This window comes from Pholcus phalangioides, unplaced genomic scaffold, assembly GCF_987345545.1.
Source record: "Pholcus phalangioides strain wild (caught in Gottingen) unplaced genomic scaffold, Ppha-v1.0 ptg000005l_1, whole genome shotgun sequence".
Lineage (NCBI taxonomy): Eukaryota > Metazoa > Arthropoda > Arachnida > Araneae > Pholcidae > Pholcus > Pholcus phalangioides.
The window spans coordinates 4,458,326-4,481,870 of record NW_028301598.1 but is presented as its reverse complement, the minus strand read 5'-3'; the positions used below and the strand labels follow the sequence as shown (position 1 = coordinate 4,481,870).

The window sequence follows — 23,545 nt, the reverse complement described above, 5'->3', positions numbered from 1 at the left end:
GAATAATATGCGACCGGGCAAAAAATGAAGGAGTTGAAAAAATAATTTTTGCAGAATGGCAGAAAAATAAATAAATGGGAGAAGTAATTTGAAGACCGGCAAAAAAATGAAATAAATGAGAGAAATAATGTGCGAACCGGGAAAAAAAAATGAGTAGAAGTAGAATTTACAAAAAGAAAAAATTGCAGAAAGGCAAAAAATAAATGAGAATATGGAGTAATTTGCAGACTGGCAAAAAATAAAATGAGTAGGAGAAATAATTTACGGACTGGCAAAAAATAAAATGAGTAGGAGAAATAATTTACGGACTGGCAAAAAATAAAATGAGTAGGAGAAATAATTTACGGACTGGCAAGATATAAATGAGTGAGAGAAATAATTTACGGACTGGCAAGATATAAATGAGTGGGAGAAATAATTTACGGACTGGCAAAAAATAAAATGAGTAGGAGAAATAATTTACGGACTGGCAAGATATAAATGAGCGGGAGAAATAATTTACGGACTGGCAAGATATAAATGAGTGGGAGAAATAATTTACGGACTGGCAAAAAATAAAATGAGTAGGAGAAATAATTTACGGACTGGCAAGATATAAATGAGTGAGAGAAATAATTTACGGACTGGCAAGATATAAATGAGTGGGAGAAATAATTTACGGACTGGCAAAAAATAAAATGAGTAGGAGAAATAATTTACGGACTGGCAAGATATAAATGAGCGGGAGAAATAATTTGCGGACTGGCAAGATATAAATGAGTAGGAGAAATAATTTACGAACTGACAAGATATAAATGAGCGGGAGAAATAATTTACGGACTGGCAAGATATAAATGAGTGAGAGAAATAATTTACGGACTGGCAAGATATAAATGAGTGGGAGAAATAATTTACGGACTGGCAAAAAATAAAATGAGTAGGAGAAATAATTTACGGACTGGCAAGATATAAATGAGCGGGAGAAATAATTTGCGGACTGGCAAGATATAAATGGCAAAAATAATTCGTAGACTTGCCAGTAGCTAAGACAGATGTAAAAACAAATATAAAGACAGTCTTTCTAAAATCTCAAACCACATATAGGATCGATCGAAATTTCTCACGTACCAACGGTTACTTAAGAACACTAGTATGGACCACCCACTTGCCTACTAGACCTAGAGATCCCTCCGCTAAGAAAAACTTGAGTGAAGTCAACACATAAGTCGATCAGATATTTTTAGGGTTTACGCATTGTACTGGTCGTTGTTTTCGCGTCCTGGGAGGTGGTCGGAGCTCGGAGAGATAAATAAATAAAGAATAAACACCTTTCAACGACTAGAGGGGTGATAACATCTTAAAAGTGATGGTCGTGTGTTTAACGCGTTGTCTGGTTTCTTTCTCCTCCCAGCACATACTAGGACGAGGGCTTCTTTGAATAACTGTCTGCCTTCAAGCAGGTAAGACCAAAGCCTCCTAGATCAGTGGTTCTCAACCTTGGCAAGCCCGCTGCCCTTTTTCATTCATTTTTGTGAGTGGAAAGCCCGGTCAAACACAAGATCAACGGAAAATGAATGAGAAAAAATAAAAGGGCTGATCACTCGCGGCTCGGTATGAATGATGTCAGGGCCCGGCGGTTGAGAAACACTGACCTAGATACTACTTCTAGGAGGCTTTGGTAAGACACACTCAAAACCCCCCTTTTTCTTAATCTAGCGAAATCCGTTACCGTACGTGAAAATGCCCGATTCTCCTGACCCACAGGGTACAGAAGAGTAGTCGCAGTTTTTTGTTAGGATTTTATGTAAATAATGTTTTTCTTTTGAGAGAGAAGAGAGTGTAGTATTTGTTGGAAATATATATATATATATATTTATGTAGAGTATTCTACTAGAGGGTGGGTGGAAAAAAATGCATTTTTATTTTCAAATCGCTTTAGTGCGGAAAAGTTACCTCTTCTGATCAGCGCCGTCTCAAGGCATGGGCACACCCGGGCACGGTCCGGGGGCCTCAAGCGAAGAGGGGCGGCCTCACAAAAATGAGATCTGGTTGAAATTTTCGAGAAGTTGTTTGGTCTTGTTTGGACTGCCTCAGAAAAATAAATTGGCCCGGGGGCCCATGATACTCGACTAGAAAAACGACGTAAGAAAATTAAAATCGGTTGATATCTTCCGGTCGCGCATTGCACCTGAAGTTTGTGGAAATTGATGAAATTGAACATTTTTTTTTTTAATTTTTTAATATTACTTAAAATTCTACGATCAACACGCAAAAGTTTGTTATGCTTATTTTATGGTTCGATAAAGTAAAATAAATTAAATCATCATTAATATTTCAATGAATATTGGTCGCGCAACGTGTTCGATAAACAGGAGTTATCCAAATTTTTGCAAGTTCCATTGTGTAGCTTTCCACCTGGTTTTTTTTTTTCAGAACAAGAAGAATTCAACCCTGAATTCATCACAAGGAGCACCTCCTTGGGTCGTTTTGTTCTGACAAACAGGCGGAAAGCTGCACAGTGAAATTTGTAGATGCTTGGTCACCCGGAGCAAGCGCGCATTTTGACGTCCCCCCCCGTGATGTTGAAGGAGAGGTTTCAGAATGAAATTTGAACCATTCGGGTCCAGCGCCCGGGGCACGAAACCCCCTTGCTCTCCCCCCCTAGTTGCGGCCCTGGATGTGATAGTAGCTGTTTCAATGATTTCAACTGGTTTTCTCCAAGGGGATCGTGACGAAGAGATATTCCTTTATAGTTTGTTAGTTGGCCAACAGACGGCGCATCAAAGTTAGAATTTGAACTTTTTCGTACGTAAAAGAAAATTCGAAGAAAACAATTTATTTGATGCAAAAAATATTTTTATTGATAAAAAAAAGGTTTTGTTTAACGTAGTGAAAAATTACTGGAGATTCTGGTTGTTTAACACCTGAATTCTTGCGCTGCCATCTATCGTGAGATCATTGAACAAAATCGGAACTCATAATTACATATCACACCGATAGATGGCAGAAGTAACGCGGATCAATTTCTTACAAGCAATTCGTAGTCTTGGACCGTAGGACGAGCTTCATTATTTATATTCACAGTGTGCATATTGATGAGCATTTCTCAGTCATTTCTGGCAATGCAACTCTCGTCACGAGACGAAGATTCGTTTCCATCACTAGGTCCGAGAAAGATAATATCATAACAAATTTGTGCTACTGAACAATTAATAATCGCAATTATCGATGTCATCTTCGGGTATTACTTTCGTCACCGGTGGCAATACGTCAGCTGTAAACAAGACTCCTTTGCTACGGATCATGCTGAAGGTGTTGTCGAAAACTAGAACATCTGCAATGACAAATAATAGAACAACAGTTTTATCTCAATTTTTGCAATCTCTCAGACAGCTACATCAATACTCCAACGAAGGTAATAGACTAACATACGTCACGTGACATGTAAAGCAGTCTCAAGAACCAGTTTACCAGGTGCGCGTCAAATCTCCATTTAGCGTCTTCATCGCTATTTTGGCGCAATATGAAATTGGCTTGCGCGAAAACAAAAGGCTTTTTCATGCGGGGATACTAAAGTATGGCGACTAATAGGGAGATCGAATAGCCCAGGATACGGGATGATTCTTACCTTTTTTTTCATACATATAAATTAAAGGGGGCCAGTGAAAAGTCTGACAGGGCCAGCCAATGAATCCAGCCTGGGGTACCGAGCCATGAGGCTATTCTTGGAGACTGACGGAGCGAAGTGTCCGATTGAATAAACGAGCAAATAAGGGTGTGATCAAGCGATGACTCGAATGAAATCACGGAATCTCACTTACTGGATAACTCAGTCGCTTATTATCTTGGTCACTCGGTCAATCTCTCAATTTCTTGCTGTCACTCATTCAATAATGCATTCGTTGACAAACATGGACTCAGTTATAGAAAAATATTGGGTGCTGTAAGATACAGGTGCAATATAAGATCCCATGGGATTAGCTCAAGAAGGGTACGGTTGGACCATGTCCCCCCCATATCCTGTAACAGGGCCCCTAGTCTGGAAACTTTAGCGGACCCAGACTAGACTCTTCATGGGCCCCCTTTATAGTGAATTTATAACGAGAAGAAAAAAAAATGATGAGAGTCGTTCCGGGCCCCAGGGCTGCACCACCCTTATGGGTAGGACAAATAAGTTAAGGACAGTCTGTTGGACTTTCTTTCCAAGGGGCGTTCAGGAACCCAATATGGTTGTAGGAGAACTAACTATACTGGTTCATAACACGAGCAGATAAATGAAACTTACATATTCCAGATTTTTGGTTGACGTAACTGCCACTGGCTGGTCCGAAATCGCCACCGGCTTTGGTGAACGGTATGACCTCTTCGAGCTTGCTCTCCCCGTACTGGTTGCAGGCGTTGGCACGGTTCTTGAAGAAGAGGCCCACGTTGATGTCGCCGTCGGGGCACTCGACGTGCCAGACTATGGTCGAATCCGGTTCCGTGATGAACATGGGCATCTCCTGTCGACTCCGTCTCCTCAGGTAGCACTGGTTGACGTTCTCGGCGTCCTTCTGGAGCTTGCACTGGTTCTTCATGTAGTATTTTTCCGGGATCGGAGCCGGGAGAGAGGCCTGCCGGAATCGAATTACGCATCAAGATACGTTTATGGAAACTACATCGCGGTATCGAGGCATCTTTTTCCTCTCGTCGATTTGATCTACAAGTGTGTGAAATACTTACTAGTGACGGACATTCTGGATCACCATTGGGATCTGTCCTCGTCCCTCCCAACCAACAGGGCAACAACGAAGCGTCCATAGTCTTCAGCAGATTAGGAGCGAAATCTATATTGTGTAAAAATACGAACAGTCAAAATACAGTACATAGAAATATAGTCATTGAAATTTTGATGAAATGAACATCACTACACTTTGAAATATAGGTGGCAGCACTGCCGCTGTGGTGGTCGAGTGATCATAGTGACGGACTCATCACTCAGAGGGTTCGGGTCATGGTGGAAGAGCGATACAAAGGAGCACTAAGCACCGAAACATCACCAGCAGGCAACAAGACAAAAAGTTGAGGTTACAGCGGCAGGTGGATAAGCACGTCGCCAGCAGGCCTCGAAAGGAGACCGGAGTTGTGCTCGGTTTGAAACAGAGTGAAAGTGACGAGTGTGATCTGGTTGCCTGTGTAATAAAAACTGCCCTTAGTACTTGCATCATTTAATAATAGCCGTCGCAACAATACTGATCAATAAACGCGAATTTAAGATTCATCGAAAGACTGGTTATTTGTTGAGATGATGATTACATGGAAGAAAATTCATCTCTGCCCCTACGGGGACTCGAACCCCGATCTCTCGTTTGCCGGACGAGTGCTCTACCTAAACTATGGAAACAGATAGAATGCTTCAACCTTGGAGCGTATATATATATATATATACATGATATATATGTTGAATAGCTCCGTGTACATGGACGGCGGCAGCAATCAATGATTACAAGGAAGAAAAGAAAAATATTAATTGATTGCTGCCGCCGTTCCATGTACGGAGCATTTCAACATAAATATACGCTCCAAGGAAGAAGTATTCTGTTTCCGTAGCTCAGTTGGTAGAGCACTCGTCGAACAAACAAGAGATCGGGGTTCGAGTCCCCGCGGGGGCAAAGATGAATTTTCTTCCTTGTAATCATCATCTCCTAAAATATAACCAGTATTTCGGAGGAATCTTGTATTAAGACCACGACCCCCCCCCCCCCCAGACCCTTCAAATCAAAGGAGCCGCATTCCTTCCCTTCCCGATCTCGCAATCCGTCTGGTCGAAGAATGGCAACAGTCACAACACGCGCGTTGGCGTATTAAATTGTTGTGGAAGCAAATATTCACCCAGGAACATTGGACCAGGCTGCGACAGTGTGTGTGCCCGATTGGCATGGTGGTAAGATGCTCGTCTACCATCGTGAAGGTTGTTGTCAGGGTCCCGGGTTCGAACACAAGGGAGGATATAGATAAGATATTTTCCCTAACGAACTCGAGGCGACCACCGATAGACAGCGCCTTCACTTCCAACCCATCTCACTAATGGCAGTAAATTGCAATATAGCGATATGGCCAGAGTTGGTGAAGTAGTGTGTGTGTAGCCAGCCTAGCCGCTGGTGCGTCATTGCAGCAGGAAGGGAAGGCAAACACTGGGAGCGAATGATTATTTGGATCAGGCTAGACATAAGTGTGATCTTAGCGGGAAAGCGGCCTTTCACACTTAGAGCGATGAGATTTTTTACACCAGAGGTACCTTAAAAGAACCATGTATACAGGGTGATTCTAAATTTATGGGACAGACTTTGAGAGGTGATATGAAGACACCTAATCTAGTATTTTTTGGTCATAGAACGTGTGGTCGAACTGCAATAGCGCAGGAAAGTCGGTAGAGGTGTTTTTAGAGAGCGCACAACAGCGCTTCACAGAAGGTTAATACCATATTTTTCCTGCAGATTTGCCGCAATGGCAAGTCTCCTTGTGGTGCACCCTGCAAATATACCACGCGTCCTTCTACCGCTTGTCAACATAGCGCAACATGGTCCTCCCACCAATAAGAACCAAACTCCAATCCAATCCGAAGGTGCAGATGCACCTCACACATTCTACGATCAAAAAGGCATGTTTGTGTGTGTCTTACATAACCTCTTCGAGCGTATATGCTCAACCAATTTCCGGCTGGCCAAATTCGGCTCCCTGACTTATCTAATGTGGCCCGCGACCCCGAACGTAATTGCAATTCTGTAAAAATGAGGTAAGTGACATTTTTAAGGATCACTTTAGTGACCCCGCAGTGCAGTTACACATCCCTTGAGTGTCTCGCGGCGTATTTACGGACTCGTGACATTATTTACAGAGCACTTAAGTGGTCCGCGGCACAATATCAGATCACTTAAACAACCCCGCAGTGACGTTTCACATCACTCAAGTGACCCGCGGCATATTTACAGATCCCTTGAGTAATCCGCGATGCAATTCAAGAGCACTCAAGCGGCCCTTGGTGCAGTTCCACATCGCTCAATCTATCCACGCCACAGTTCCAGATCACTCAAGCAGCTCACGATACATTCACAAATTACTAAATTGTCCTGCAGCACTTTCAGAGCATTTAAGCTGCCCTCGGTGCAATTCAACATCACCTATGTTACATGCGGCATAGTTCCAGATAGCTTATGTTACCCGCGGAAGAGTTCTTGATCACTTAAACGGCCCGTACAATGTTTTCAGATCATTTAAGTGATCCGTGGCATATTTTCAGATTTACTTAGGTGACCCAGCGGCACGTTTCAAACCAAAGTGGCCCACGCCAGCACCTCCTACAGATAAAAGGCCTCCGCACGGGTTGCCATAAACGTCATTCAGACTGCCTAACAAGTTTGCCACATTTTGAAACACAGCATCCTATTTCGTTTCTTCTTATTTTGGCGTAGAATCTTCCTGTGATTGGCTCACAAATACCTCATAGTCATTGGATGTAGGGCATAGAAATCGCCAATTCTGAGCCCGATCATTTCTTTTCCTCGCAACGATGATACCGGTACGAGCAGGGAATTTTTTTTTCCCCTGAATATTCTGAGGGAAAATGGACTACTCACTGGCGTCACAAGCAACGTGCGGAGGCCTTCTATTTCTAGGAAGTGCTGCCCAAAGTTAAGCACCCTTGTGCGTTAACGCCTGTCCCATGAATTTGGAATCACCGTCAGGGGAAAAGATAATAATATAATGAACTTACTGTCGCCATAAACTTGTATTTTTTTCACTGTAACTTCAGCGGCGATGCTCTTCACAATACTGAATATCCATCCGAAGAAATACGGAACTGAAACGATTAGATATTAAAAAAAAACGGTTTTTACATTTGAAATGATTCATGATAATGTAATCAAAGCAAATAATGTTGAAGTCATGTTACTTACTATTCACGGCATACGCTACGTTGAGGACTTCCGGATAATTCATTTCGACCATCTTCAGAAGACTGATCAGGGCAGTCAGGACTGTGTGGGCAGGAAGAGGAAACAATTAAAATAGCATTATAAAATCAAAAAAAAAATTAAATCACACGAATTACTATATACTGCTCACGTGTATACAGGGTGAACGTGACCTGTACAAACTAGTATCAGAGTCTCCATCTAGGTGACTTTTCCAGAGCTCCAATCGTTCTCCTAGTGGTGTATTTGAGAATTCAATGATGCAAAGTTTGATGCAATTCAATGATGCAATGATGCGAAGTTTTAATTATACAGGGTGAACGTGACCTGTTCTGCCAAATGAAAAAGGGGGGGGGGACGGATGTTGGACGAGCCCAAGTGGAACATGGAACCAGTGCCGTCTTAACGCATGGGCTCACCCGGGCACGGCCCGGGGGCCTCAGGAGAAGAAGGGCCTCACAAAAATGAGATCCGTTTGAAATTTTTTAGAATTTACAAGGTAGGGCCTCAGAAAAACCACTTGGCCCGGGGGGTCTATTAAGCTTTTAAGACGGCCCTGCATGGAACACCAGACCCGTGACACCAGACATCTAGAGCCGTTTTCGAGTTATGGTGGATATTCGATTGTGGAAAAAAAACATGCGTGAAGTCTGAAAGCCTCCAAATCTGTGCAGTTTCCAGAAGACGTACACGCAAACGCTGTACATATTTTGAAAGAACTGAAAAAATCCTATAAGGTTTGACACCATTTTCTCAGAATATCCGGATTTATTGGCGAACTATGAGCACTGAAAGATTGGCGAAGTTCAAAATCGAATTGTCGCCAAAGTCTGTAACCGCCGATTCCAAATTTTCGTCGAACATCTACTTCGACAAACGCTGATTTCAAATGATGCATTGCGAACAAAAGGCTAAATTTCGCTTGAACTAGAATACCGACATGAGATTCAATGCAGGCTCTTTTCAAAGCTTTTCAATCGTAAATTTGACCGATTGTAGGGGGCAGCAGGCGACATTTCCCGTTCAAAACATCTTATTGAAAGCTCGAGCATCTCTCGCAGCATTTTTGCCTGATCTTGAATTAGTTCAGTGGCATCCTAAATTTAAACACACCTTAGTGATCCAAAATATTTCTACTGTGGCAAGTTTAGACATAAGATTGGGATTTCAAGCATTTCACAGCATCCTCGTCTGATCTCTAATTTGTTTAGTGGCATCCTAAGTTGATATAATCTTAGAAATAAGATTAGGATTTCAAGCCTCTCGCGGCATCCTTTTCTGATCTTGGATTAGTTTAGTAACCTTCCTAACCACACAAAGGTCCGGAAACTTTTCCCGTTCGGGGCATCCTTGAAAATTAGACCGGAACTTGAAACATTTCACTGCATTCTTGTCTGATCTCGAATTAGTCCAATGGGGGGCATCCACCGCATCCTAAATTGGTATGACACAGGGGTCCAAAATCTTCTCTTGTTCGCAGCACCCTCGGAAATATCATTGGAATTTCGAGCATTCCGCGGAAACCCTTTGGCAATAAAATTTAAATTTCAAGCATTTCGTGGCATCTTTAATTATTTCTGGTGGTATCCTAAATTTCCACACACAACGTATAGATCTGAAATATTTTTACAGTAACACGCCCGTAAATAAGATTGGTATTTCAAGCATCTCGCATTATCCTTGTTTGATCTTTTTCCCGTTCGCGGCATCCTTGAAAGATATGAATAGAATTAAAAGCATTCCACGATTATCCTTTTCTGAGTTATATCCTTAATCAGTTCAGTGGAATTCTAAATTGATATACCACAGAGATCCAGGAATTCTTCACGTTCATTCACCCTTGGAAATACGATCGGAATTCTCACGGCATCCATGTCGGATCTCGAAATAGTTCAGTAGCTTCCCAAATTGGCACAACACATAGGTTCGGAAACTTTTTATGTTAGGGCACCCTTGGGAATAAGATTGGAATTTCGATCATCTCGTCATCATCGTTGTCTGACTTAAGATACCATCGGAACTAATTCAAAATCGGACAAGGATGCTGTGAGATGCTTGAAATTTCAATCCAGCTTCCAAGGAGGCCGCGAGGGAACGTTTCAGGACCACTGTGATGTGGAAATTTAGGACGCTACTGAACTAATCCGTAATTACACAAAGATGCCGCGAATTGCTTGGAATTCCAATTTTATGTCAAATGTTGCCACGAACGTAAAAAATATGTTGCGAATATCTAGGATGCCACTAATTCCCACAACGCATAACACCGGAAGCCTTTTACGGCAACATTGGATATTAAGACTGGAATTTCAAGCAATTCGTGGCATTCTTGTGTAATTTCAAATTAGTTCAGTGGACATCCTAAATTTCCACAACACAGTGGTCCGGAAACATTTTACGTCCTTGAAAATCGAATAAATTTTTGACAAACTCATGTTACATCCTTGTTTGATCTCTTGCCTGATCTGACTTGCGACGGTGCATTTCCAGATCACTTGAGTGGCGTGCAATGACGCATTTGTGTATCACTTCAGTGACCTCTGCGACAGTGCATTCCCCCTTGAATGACCTGCGGAAAACGCATTCCTAGATCACTTGAGTGACCTGCAACTGCACATTTCCATCTCACTTGAGTGACCTGCAACTGCACATTTCCATCTCACTTGAGTGACCTGCAACTGCACATTTCCATCTCACTTGAGTGACCTGCGACGGGTGCATTTTCAGATCACTCAAGTGACTCGCGACACATTTTCATACCAGTAAAGTGGCCCACACTATCCAAAGGTTTGATCATCCTTGCCTTAGATTGTAAAAAAGGTCTATATCCATAAAAAAATGAAATGCCACACACACCCACACATAATATAATTAAACTACGTAACTGCTAATTACCTGGTCTATGGATCAGATCTTTGAGCTTGAGTCTAGCAAGATCGAAGATTAAGTTCCCAGTTTCTACGACTCGACCGAACTAATGGAGATGAAAATCATATCAATATAATTTTAAAAATGTAATAATTTAAAATAATTAGAATACAATCAACAAAAAAATTTTTATGCTAAAATACTTGATTTCTTCTACGTTACGAAGTCAATCCTTAGGAGTAAATCCTTGGGATCAACCACCTACTCGTCCTCTACGAGAATCCACTCCTTGAAAATTTTTTTTAGTTCTTAGCTGATGACGAAAAATAAATTTCATCTGTACCCTCAGGGACCTATCCTTATTTTGGACCAAGATTCTCTCTAAAATACTGAGGAAGTGGTTAATCTGGGGGTTCTTAACCAATGGGTCACACGACCCGAACTTGTCGTAGAGGCATCCAAGATGGGTCGTTCAGATCCAGTAACAGCCGGGGGGCTCTTCAGCTATGGATCATGATCCAGACTCGATTCGTAGGTGGTTTACAAGACAAACCGTACACATCCACTAAGAGCTAGGGGTTCTTGATCTATGAGTCATGGCCCAGATTTGATTCTCGGGAGGGGGCTTCCGAGATGAGTCGTACAAATCAACTAACGGAAAAGGGCTCTGAGCTAATGACCCAGACTTGATTCGCAGGGACCTCCGAGATGGATATTGCAAATCCACTTGCAGTCAGTGATTCTTGAGACCCAAACGTGATTCGTAGGTGCTTCTGAGACGGGTTGTACAAATCCACTAACAGTCAGGGAGCTCTTGAGCTATGTATCCCCACCCGAAACTTGATTCGTAGGGGTGTTTGAGATGGATCGTACAAATCCACTCCTCTTACAGCCAGGATTTCTTGAGCTATGGGTCACGATCCAAACTTGATTCGCAGGGGCTTCCGATATGATTCGTACAAATCCACTTACAATGCTGTTATGAATGCACGTATTGCGTCACTTGTTTCACTAATTTCGAAAAACAAACAGTCGCGAAGCAGAGATCTTGTTGCTGATTTCGGGTCGCTGCTGAAAAAGTACTCCCCCCCCCCCGGTATAATCTCTTAGATCAGTTATCATTCATGCCATCAATTTATACAGTGAGGATGAACTCCTTCTAATTGGACACGTTTCGATTTAGAAATCATAATTTCCAGAACTAAAAGCCATATCAATATGATGATCTCGACAAATTGACTTGAAAATAGGGTTGCAACAATTAGAGCACAGGCCAAAATATTTTTTAAAGGAGGAGGGGGGGATATCCCAAATTGACAGGACAATAGACTTAACAAAGTAATTCTATACACAAGGTGAGAGTAGCAGTGAAATGTCCCCGACAGTTTACATCAAGGCAAATAGTTTTCCAAATGCCCAGGGTCACAAATAATTTTTTTTCCGAAGCACATGTTGGCCAAAAATCGGCGCCAAAAAAGAGGGAAAAAAAGCCTTAGTGTCACAAATAAATAAAATTTTTTTTCTGATCGCATGTTGACATACAATTCAAGCCACTGACGCCAAAAAAAAAGAGGGGAAAAAAGCCTGGATGTCACGAATAATTTTTTTTTTTCAATCGCATGTTACAATTGCATGTGGCTTAAATTGTGTTACGATTAATTTGAAAATCTGGCGCCAAAAAAATTTTTTTTTTAGTCCTAAAATTATCTTGAGAATGAGAGGAAAAGGAATATTCCTCACATAAAAGTAATACCAATTAGAGAGAGAAAGAAAGAAGGGACTGGAAAGAGAGAGAGAGAGAATAAATTTTTCCGTGTTACTTATAGGTGATGGGAATGAGGTTGCCATATATTGGCGTCTTTTGGAGTGAGGTAATGTACGTATCCCTAGAATAAGTGGGGGGTTGCGATCTTGGGTTCCACGGCAAAAGTTGTTTGTTCTGACGTGCAGTATCACCCATTTCATTTTAGAGGTAGAGCTCTAGCAGGCCCGGCGGGGAGCGGGGACCAAAGTGATAGAACAATAGATTTGGCAAAACTTTTCCCCCGTTTTTCGGTCATTTTCCCACATTTCGAGGGGGGGGGGGGACTAAACCCCCTAAGTCTTCCCCCCCCCCCTGCTACGGCCTTTAGCTCTAGGACAACAAAAGTATGAAGACGCTTTCGAATAATCACGTGACCACAGATCAGGGGATCTTAACCTTTTCTAACCAATATTAGCTTTGCGACCCATGGGACTGTTTGTTCTTCGAGATTAGTGAAACCAGTGACGCAATAAATGCATTTATAACAGGACTGAAAGTAGATTCGTACGGTGATTACTAGGAAGCCCCTGCGAATAAAGTTTGGGTCGTGACCCATAGCTCAAGAATCCCTGGATGTAAGTGGATTTGTATGACTCATCTCTGAAACCTTCTCAAACAATTAAACCCCGAACAATGAAAGCATATAATCGATACCTTTTCGTTATACTTTTTCTGATCGTCGAAGAACTTATCCAGTAAATACGCCGCATATTCATTGATTTCGTGCGACTTGAAGCAACCGACCATACCTTAAAAAATCGAAAACAGACATATTTTTCAGTTAATACATAAAAATCCTTTCGCTTCGATATTGCAATAATTCGCATGCATGAAATGCGTCTAAAAACTACTTTAAAAAAAAAAAGTCACCTTTCAAATCATATTCACAGGTCCTTAGTAGAAGGACGAACTTGCCATCTCTGTCGTACCCTAACATTGGAGTACGCATATATTTCTGGAGTACCTACAAAAGAGCGAAAAGAACGCGTCAGCGTATCAGACATGCAATAACGTAAAGCAGTTCTCAAAAGGGAGGAGGCGCTCCTTTTATCCTCAGAAATTATTCAACCTGCGACTCGCTTGCTAAAGAAACAGGATCGGTTCCAGAGCAGTGTACGGCCCGTATTTTACGGGACAGAACTATAATTCACCATGGAATATACCGTTAGGTTTTGGAGACCATACGTGCAGAGGAGCGCAGACTTAGTTGAAGGGGGATGCAGAGAAGAGCTGTGCGTACTCTTGTTGGTATGCAAGGCTTGAGCTCTGAAGAAAGACGTGTTTACGCAGGTGTCGGGTGGGGATATGATCGAAGCGTATAAAATTTTCAACGGGATGGACAGGATGGTACGCGAGTTATTAATACACTGTCAATCGACTTCTTCGACAAGGGGAGGTGGACACCAGTATCGTTTAGGAAGAGACAATTACAGGTTGTGGTGTCGTAGGGTCGAATTCTAACACGATTGACACGTTTAAAAAGAAATACGATGAACACATTGGGATAAATTGTATCGATCCGGACCTGCTGCACTCTGCAGTTGCTGGGTTTGTGACTCGCCTGCAATGTGTTATTCCCTGTGGTGGTGGTCATGTGGAACACAAACTACTGTAATAAACGATTTGGAGGCATTCTGTTCGTTATTTGCGTATCTTTTCTTTGACTTGTGTAAGTCAGCGCCACCTATCGGCTGTTTTTTTTGCCGGTGTTAAAAAAATTCCCGTGACCTAACGATGCTAACCCTGCAAACCGTGTTTTATTTCGGTTATTTTTCCGGTTTTTATCAATTTTTAAAGTTTTTACGGACTTTTTGCCCACCCTGTAGTATTTTATCTTTCGTGATACGCGTATGCTTTTATATTGGGTTGTTGTATTTTGATTACATTTGGCATCCATGTTTTTTATGGCAATCTTTTTTTTGAGCCACCTCATTGGGCATTTTGCCTGTTGTGGCCGTTGTATTTTACTACTGTTGAATATTTAAATTCATTTTTTTTTTGGTCCATTCGATGCAGCCGCACCGGTCTGTCGGCGAGTCCTATACAGTAGGCTACTCTCCACAAGTCCCTTGCCCTAACGGTCATAAGCGCTGAACGCTCTCAAAACAGTAAGAGTTGGGTAAGAAGTAGGTGAAATCTAATTTCCATACTAACAAGTCGTTTTCTCTTCATTATCAGACTTGGCAACAACCCTGGCATCCGTGGTGCGCAGTTTGAGCAACCCCCCCCCCGCCCTCCCATGTAATAACGCACTAAAGTATCAAGCGGATCCGAAGTAAAGTGTGTTAAACTCACCTCTGGTGGTTCGTATTCTTCTAGTAGAAACTTCTTGGGATAGCGTTTCCTCCAATTTGCATGCTGCAAATAATTATTATTAATTAGTTTATAGGATGGATGAAAAATTAAGTAGCGAGCAAATGAAATAGAATGAATTGGCGAATTTTTTTGTGTCGCCAAGCACCATTGTTTACAACGCACATGCTCGACCCATTACCCGAGGGCCCAATTCGGTCTTTGGAGATATGTGTTAAGTGGCCCGCGATGCGGTTCCTCATCACTTAAGTTGTCCGCGGCACAATTACGGATCACTTAAGTGGCCAGTGGTGCAGTCCCACATCACTCAAGTTTCCCGCGGCAAAGTGCTAGAAACCTTGAATGACCCGCTGCACAGTTCTGTAACATTTAGATGGCCGGCCCGCAGCACATTTCAAATCACTCAAGCGTCCCACGGTACATTTCATTTAGGTGTCCGAGATCATTCAAGTGGCCCGTGGAACGCGGCATGTTTATAGATCACCGTGAGACCGTTGCATAGCTTTTAAGCGACCCGCTGCACATTTATAGATCACTTAAGCAACCCACTGTACAGTTCCAGACCCCTCAAGTGGCCAGCGGCATATCAATTATGCAGAGGCGGGACAAGAGGGAATGAAGTGGGCAACTGCCCGGGTGGAAAACCAGAGAGTGGCAAATTTTAATAGAGAGCAAAAAAAAAACCGCTATGAAGTCATCGAATTTTACAAGTGGAGGGGTGCGGAAAATATTTTTTGCCCCTACCCCAACCTGCAAAAGTCCTAGTTACGGCACTTATTCAAGTGTCCCACGGCACATCCAAAAAATCATCACCCTTGGCACATTTACAGATTACCGCGGCACATTCCCAGCTCACTTGAGGGACCTGTGGCACATTCATAGATGACTACTTAAAAGCGTTGGTTCTGTTCCAGATCATATAACTGAGTGGCCCGCTACACGTTTTTAAATCAGTGGAGTGGCCCGCACTCTCCCGAAGGTTGAACACCCTTGATTTACAAGTTTTTTTTTCGTGAGGGATACTATTCTTCACAACCTCTAAAGCACACAACCTCCGACCCGTGGGCCGAATACGGCCCATCAAGGGGTTCCATCAGGTCAGCGAAATGTGTTCCGGTAGAAAAGTATCAATACATAAACACGATGAATAACATACCTAAACTGAATATATTTCTTCCACAATAATATGGGATGTCGCCAAAAAAGTTGTGAAGGCAAGTAAAGTTGCCAATTACAGCCGAAAGAAACTACCATAAACAAGTAAAGTTTTCAATAACATCAAAAATTGTCGAGGGCAAGTTACGTTGCCATTCACAGCTGAATTTTTTTTTCAAAGACAAGTTGCGATTTACAGCCGAAAATTTTTTCTAAGGCATATAAAAGCTGCCATTAACAGCCGAAAAAATACTGTAAAACCTCTTTGAAGGGACGCCCCTCTTTTACGGCCAAATGATAATTTCCCCTGTACACTAAAAGTGTGCATTTCGAACCCCTGATTAACGGTCACCTCTCTTTCACGAATGAATTTTTTTGTCCTGTCGATGTCCGCTAAACAGAAGTTTTACTGTATTCAAAAGCAAGACAATTAAAGTTGCCAGTTGAAGCCAAAAAATTGTCAAAAACAAATAAAATTGTCAATAACAGCCAAAAATAATCATCAAAGGAAAGTTAAGTCATTAATCACAGAGAGAAAAAATTTTCGAATGCGAGTAAAGCTATATACAATAAAAACTGACATAAGCAAATAAAGTTGCCAATAAAACTGTCATAAGCAATAAAGTTGCCAAGAAAACTGTCATAAGCAAGTAAAGTTGCCAATAAAACTCAGAAGCAAATAAAGTTGCCAATAACAGCCAAAAAACTATCAAAAGCAAGTTAAGTTTCCATTTAAAAGAAACTGTCTAAAGCAAGTAAAGCTGCCAACTATCGCTTAAATTGCTGAAAAATCGCCAACCACGGAAAACGATGAGTACTGCAAGTCGAAATGTAATCCATCAAAAAAAACGTATAATGTTTGACAAATATGTGAGATGAATATATTTAATTATAATTAAATAAATAAATTAATTAATCAAAATATAAATTAAATTATAATAATCATTATCAATTATAATCAAATAGTAATGATAGAGTCATAATTACTATAATGTAATTTATAAGCCATTAAAATAATATAAACTATTGATTTCAAATATTCACAGCCCAGCCTTGTTGACAATAGGGAAAAAACCGGGACAGTTCATGAAAAAGTTAGAGCGGCCATAATCCCGGGATTGTCCCGTAAAAACGGGTCACATGGTCACTCTTTACATGCACGTTTCTGGCCCGCGAGTGGCAGAAATATCACATATCTGGCCCACGGACCGAAAAGGTTGTGTACTCCTACTCTAAAGGGTTACGTCTAAGGAAGTCGAGATTGTTTCTTAAATAATCGATGATTGTTGCAAGAAGAAAGGTTGTGCCTTGGTTTTTATATTATTGTTTTAGATAATATCTTGGCTTCTGTTCATTCAATTGAATCGATCACGTGATTGTATTTGTTTGCACAACTGGGTTGCGGTAAACAATGCACAATGGCAGAGACTCTTTGCAATTTTGCTGAAAAAACAACATCAAAGATTGTTGCGGTGAGTGTAAAAAAAAAAAAAGATTGTTTTTTTCTATTTTTTGTGAAATACTTTCCAGCCAACACGAGAAAAACATTAAAGCAAGCTTCGAAGAATTATGAAAGTAAAGGAATAATATAATATTATTTGTATTGGGTCAAATCTTGAAAATTATTTGAGGATTCTTGACGGTATTTAAAAGCATTTGAAGACTCTTGTACAACTTATAAAGATGATTGTGAAAACTTCCGGGAGATTACTGAGAATTTCTTGGGAATTATTGTGGAATTTCTTGTGGGTTATTTGAGCATTTTTTCACAGTCACTGAGAATTTCTTGAGGATCTTTAAAAATATACTTCACGATTCTTAAGAATCTCTCGAGGATTTTTGGAAATATTTCAGAATTCTTGAAAATTACCTGAGTATTCTCAAAAAAATTTTCAGAAATAAAGTAATTGTTGAGGATTATTGAGAATTTTAAAAATTATTGAGAATTTTAAAAATTATTGAGAATTTTAAAAATTATTGAGAATTTTAAAAATTATTGAAAATTTTTTAAAAATTTAAGAATTTTTGAAAATTTTAATAATTTTTGAAAATTTTAAGAATTTTTGAAAATTTTAAGAATTTTTGAGAATTAATTGATAATTATTGAGAATTTTTGAGAATTATTGAGAATTTTTGAGAATTTTTGAGAATTTTTGAGAATTTTTGAGAATTATTGAGAATTTTTGAGAATTATTGAGAATTTTTTTTGGGAATTATTGAGAATTTTTGAGAATTATTGAGAATTTTTGAGAAATATTGCGAAGTTCTGGGAATCATCAAGAATTTCTTGTGGGTTATTGAGCATTTTTTCAGAATTACTGAGAATTTCTTAAGGATCTTTAAAAATATATTTCACGATTCTTAAGAATTTCTCGTGGATTCTTGAAAATTAGTTCTTCAGAATTCTTGAGAATTACCTGAGTATTGTCAAAAAAATTTCGTAATAGAGTAATGCTTGGAGTTAATTAAAAATTTCGCGAAGGTTATCTAGCTTTTTTTTCAGAGTTATCGAGAATTTTAAAAATGTTTCAGGATACGTGAGGATTACCGTAAAGGATTTCAGAAAATTATTTAGGTAAATTTCTTAATAGTTTGCTGTAGTATTACTTCAAGATTTAGAATAGTATTTCCAAATCTTTTTTGATGTCTCGGACCCTTGCGAAGAAGGTCAATGCCCGTGGACCCTCCGCAGTAAAGTTCGATTTCAGCACCCCTTCCCCCCCCCCCCCATGAAATCTAAAATGTGTTTTTGATTATTAGCTCTATAATTTGCATATCATAAAAAATTGAAGTAATAAATTACTTTCGCAGCACCGAATGTGTCATTCATGCAATAGTGGTAAATGATCCCGCAAACCCCTTACTCACGAACCCGTAGGGGTTCGCGGACCACAAGTTGAAAAACACTGATTTTAGAAAGAAATATTAGGGTCTATTAAATTAGGTGAGATCTTTAACAAATATTTAGGAATTTCATTAAAGCAAAAATATTGAAGTTTTTCAGAAAGAATGAGATCTTTAAAAAGAAGTTAGAGATATTGAAATTAAAATTTAATTAACACATCAAGACAAATACAGAACACAAATACACAAACACATATTACATTAGAATATTAACCCAAATTCTTGCAAATTTAATTTAAGATTTATTTTTTAAAAGAATTTAAGAAATCTTCAAAAAAAGAAGTTTCCTTCAAAATTAAAAAGCACATTCAGATTCTTAGAGAGAGAAAAAAAATCTGAAATTCTTACAACTGAAAACACAATCTACTTGTCTATGTATATAAAATTGATTTTCTGTGTGTATGTTCTCTATACAAATCTACAATTTTAGATCGATCGTCGCCAAATTTTGCATATATACCAAACGGGACCCGACTTGAACGATAGGCTACTTTAAAATTTCGTCAGACCAGGGCAAATGCCCCAAACGGGCAAAAAAACTGTCCGGCAACAATGGTTTTTGGGCCTCAACAATCGCTTTCCGAACGTTTACTTTGGTTACCGTGGTTCCCTAGCAATGCGTTTCAGACGTGTATATGCCTTTACAACGGTTTGTCACTTCTTTAATCCTGTTAGTATATGTATGATAGTTAATGCCTTTATAATGGTTTGCCACATTTTCAATATACTCTCAGTAATGAGACTTTTTCAATAGACGTCATAATCATCATCAGCATCGCTTTGAGAGTCAGGAAAAGGGTGATCCTCATAGAAATCAGTGCTAAAATTGCCGATTTTACTGTAGAAATGCGGAAATTTGGTGGGATTTTCCGCCCCATCAATAATTTTAAAACTTGTATTGAATTCTCGATTTTTAAAATATTCAGTTCGCTTAGAGATATACGAAGCCCAGGAGATTAAATATGAAGTAATTAGCAGGATCTACTTTTGAGTTGGATATCCATGCAATAACATTGATTTCAACTTTTTATTTATATCTTCTCAAACATGAAAATTAAGTTCCCTGTATTGTCTTTTAATATTCAACTGCATCAATTCATACAGTTTAGGTTGTTTTAAAATTAATTATGGGCCCGTAAAGTACATTGAAGAAATTCCACAGCTTTAACTAAGCATTTTTGGAAGCAGAAACAGGCAGAAATAGATACCTTGAACTTCAGGGGGGGGGGGAATCGAAATACTTAGCGCCCCTAAAAAAGGGAAAAAAGTATTCATTTCTATGTTTCTTTAAATCTATAAGATTCTTGTAGATTTCTTTATTTCACGAGTCGCGCAAGAAGTCGCCATATTAGTTAACTTAGACACGGTCTGCATGTCCCTCAAAGAAAGAGGGAGATATCACGTGATCCAAAAAAGCCTCATTGAAGAAAACGCGGGCAACGCCGGGTATTATAGCTAGTAATCTAAATATAATTCGACCAATAGGCTTATTGGTTGCATTGGTCAAGTTTTATAAAAGATCTTCCATCAAACTTCTATACTGCAATCCCAACCTAAAACGCAGTATCCGATCCTCAAAAAAACAATCATTTCAAAAAAATTTTAAAACTTGAGACATCTTAATGCAAATACCCAATATATTTACATAAAAAAATATTTTTGACAATTTTTCAAAAATTTGCAAAATTACACTCTAACCGAGAACAAACTGATCGTAACTCTTTCGAAACTTTTGCTTAAATATTAGGGGATAAAACTTATTTCCTTATGAAACCATATAAGGAAAATCCGCCCAAAAAAAACAGAAACGAAAACTAAATATTTAATTATCCAGAATTTACCATCAAACAAAAGCGAATATTGCGAAGTAATTTGCGAAACAAAACACTAGGGAAATTGAGTAAAAACACAGAGGGAAAAATACACCTAATTGCTATATATTTTTTTTTCAAGGAAAAAAACTGAAAATTTCCAATATTTGTAGAAGACTATCTGAGAATACGAGGAAACAGGTAAAAAAAAATGGAAATTTAAAATTTCTTAAAATATAAATTAAGAAGAATAATGAACTCTTAATGTAAAAAAGAGGAATATAATAACGATACCATAAATATTGATGGTCATGACAATAATAGTAAAAGCTATTGTAACATGTTTTTACATTTACAGGCAACGATGTCGACATAATTGCATTTGAACGGTTATATGTTAACATGAAGCACTCGAAGGTAATTGACTTAATAAAAGAATAGGCACAATGAAAATTTGAATATTTATTATTCGAAATGATGCTTTTTTTATATCGGTTGTGAATAAGCCATTATGAATGTTTTGAAATTGGATTGAGACGCTTCGTGAATCCGGAATTGTATACAAATACAAATACAACGCCACAACAGGCAAAATGCCCAACGAGGTGGCTGACTTAAGAACATCATGGATCCCCGAGCCATTTTTTTGGAGGCCCTACCTACTACTGCTACACCACCCCCCCCCCGGAACCCCCAACGAATCGGTACATGCGGGAATGTGCGTGTACGTGTAGTGAAACCTGACGTGAAGTTTTTTTTGTTCCTCTGTAATGCTTGTTATGTGTAGTGCTGTCATCTGCCCCCAGTTTTACTAACTATGAGTGAAGTGTTATGGTTGAATGATTTACCGTTGTAGGACTGTTGCTCTCTGTGGCGAGACTTTTTAACGGGGAGATCGGCTCGCATTTGCGCCTTGAAGTTGGGAACCACAGAAAACCAACTTCAGCCGACCACCACTGTGGGGTTCGAACCCGGATCCTCGCATCACGAGTCCGGCACTATAACCACTCGACCACCACAGCGGCAAACGTCATCAACCACCTTCTAAGAAAATATGGAATATTCTTAATGGCATCTTAATCAGGGCCGCAACTAGGGGGGACCAGAAGCGGCGCCGAATTCACCCTTCAACTGTATCTTCGACATGGCAAGGGGCGCCAAAATGCCGGTTTGCCACGAGTGACAAAGTATCTAGTTGCTGCCCAGGTCTTACTCGGCGCGCCAAAAACGAGAAAAATCTTTCGCTAGTTTGTGGGCACCTGAACTAACATTCTCCCTAATGATAAATCCGTTACGGAGCCACTTCAACGATCTCTAAATGTTTCAAGGATCTTTCAAGTGCTCAGGAAATGTGTCCAGGCTGCTTAAGTGCTATAGAAACGTTTCCGGGCCCTTTAAGTGCTATGGAAACGTTTCCGGGCCGCTTAAATGCTCTGGAACTATGCAGCTATTACTCAAGTAATCTGGAAATGTTCCGCGGGTAAATGGAGTGACGTAGAATCGCACTGGGGGAGGGGGGGGGCGCTTAAGTGTTCTAAAATCGTGTCATATGTCACTCAAGGGATCTCTAAATGTACCACGGATCGTTTAACCGTTCTGGAACTGTGTCGAAGGTTACTTAAGTGATCTTTGAATGCACCACGGGCCTACTTCAGTAATCTGAAAATGTGCCACGGGTCACTCTGGAATTGTGCCACGGGTTTTTTAAGTGATCTGTAAATGTGCCGCTTAATTCATTTTTATAAAAATTGGGTTTGGGGGGGGGGGGGCAAACCTCATCAGATAATTTTCATGGCCACATTTGGTCCGCGGGTCAAGAGTTTACCATATATGTTCTAAAGGGTGGGTCGCAATGAATTTCTTAAAGAGAAATTTCGCGTTCTTACCCTTCAAATAGCATTGAAATCAACAGAAATCGATTGTAATAACATATGAAGGAATTGTCTTTCGAACTTTTGAGTTTTTTTCGTCTGGGGGGTGGGGCACACGAGCCCCCTAAGCCCACCCCTCTCAAGTATGTTTCTGATCCCACCAATATGCCTTAGGAGGTGGGGTCATTGCTGATGAAATTTTGCTGACAAGGGAGGGAGTGGGTCAAAAGTGGCTAAAAATTTGCTGACGTAATACTTGAACAGCCCCTTCCAATTTTTATTGAGAAAATAATATATACAGGGCGTCCCGTAAGCTCTAATTTAACTTTATCTCATCAACCGTTCGTCATAGACGAATGATTCGAATTTGAAAAAAAAAATTTCAAAATATATTTAGGGATCACTCTGTACCAGTTTCGATAGTGAAAATACAGTGCCATAAAATAAAAAAAATCTAAACTTTTATACGGTCCCCCGTCATTCGATCTCTAATTTTAAGTCCTTTCCCCCGCATATCCCGAGGCCAGAAAAAACAAAAAGTTCCACGTTTCCAAGTACAACATTTACTCATATATTTGAATTTTAAAATACAGAGATAAGTTGGGAAAGAACAGCATAAAATAACGGATAACGCTTCTTTCCCAATTTTTCTGATTTTGAATTCAAATATATCCCAGATTTTAATTTTTTCAAAGAAGATATTTATTCCAAAAATTCTGCAAAAAAACCAAGTATTATAGTTTCATCAATTTTTCGGACGTGGTACTAATAGATCTCTCATATGGTGCCACGGTCACTTTATAATAAATAATTAACAATTTACAACCTATCTTGGGGGGGTCTGCTATTTTTTCCAGATGCTTTGCCTGCAGCTGTGGAGGCATC

General features: G+C 39.9%; 1 protein-coding gene across 2 annotated transcripts in view; it reads right to left on the bottom strand.

Moving 5' to 3' along the window:
* Positions 1–2,820: 2,820 nt before the first annotated feature.
* The window catches only part of LOC149085759 (SEC14-like protein 2), a 42,483-nt gene continuing 21,758 nt past the window's right edge, over positions 2,821–23,545 (bottom strand). Inside the window, exons 5-13 of one of the 2 annotated variants that reach the window (XM_089232159.1) lie at positions 14,902–14,964; positions 13,477–13,570; positions 13,261–13,355; positions 10,830–10,908; positions 7,917–7,997; positions 7,733–7,819; positions 4,702–4,805; positions 4,265–4,592; positions 2,821–3,313 (exon numbers count right to left, since the gene is read on the bottom strand). In XM_089232159.1, coding sequence (XP_089088285.1) covers positions 3,189–3,313; positions 4,265–4,592; positions 4,702–4,805; positions 7,733–7,819; positions 7,917–7,997; positions 10,830–10,908; positions 13,261–13,355; positions 13,477–13,570; positions 14,902–14,964 — 1,056 coding nt within the window. In that variant the 3' untranslated portion in view covers positions 2,821–3,188. The remainder of the gene's footprint in view (positions 3,314–4,264; positions 4,593–4,701; positions 4,806–7,732; positions 7,820–7,916; positions 7,998–10,829; positions 10,909–13,260; positions 13,356–13,476; positions 13,571–14,901; positions 14,965–23,545) is intronic. The other variant, XM_089232160.1, reaches the window with a different exon arrangement.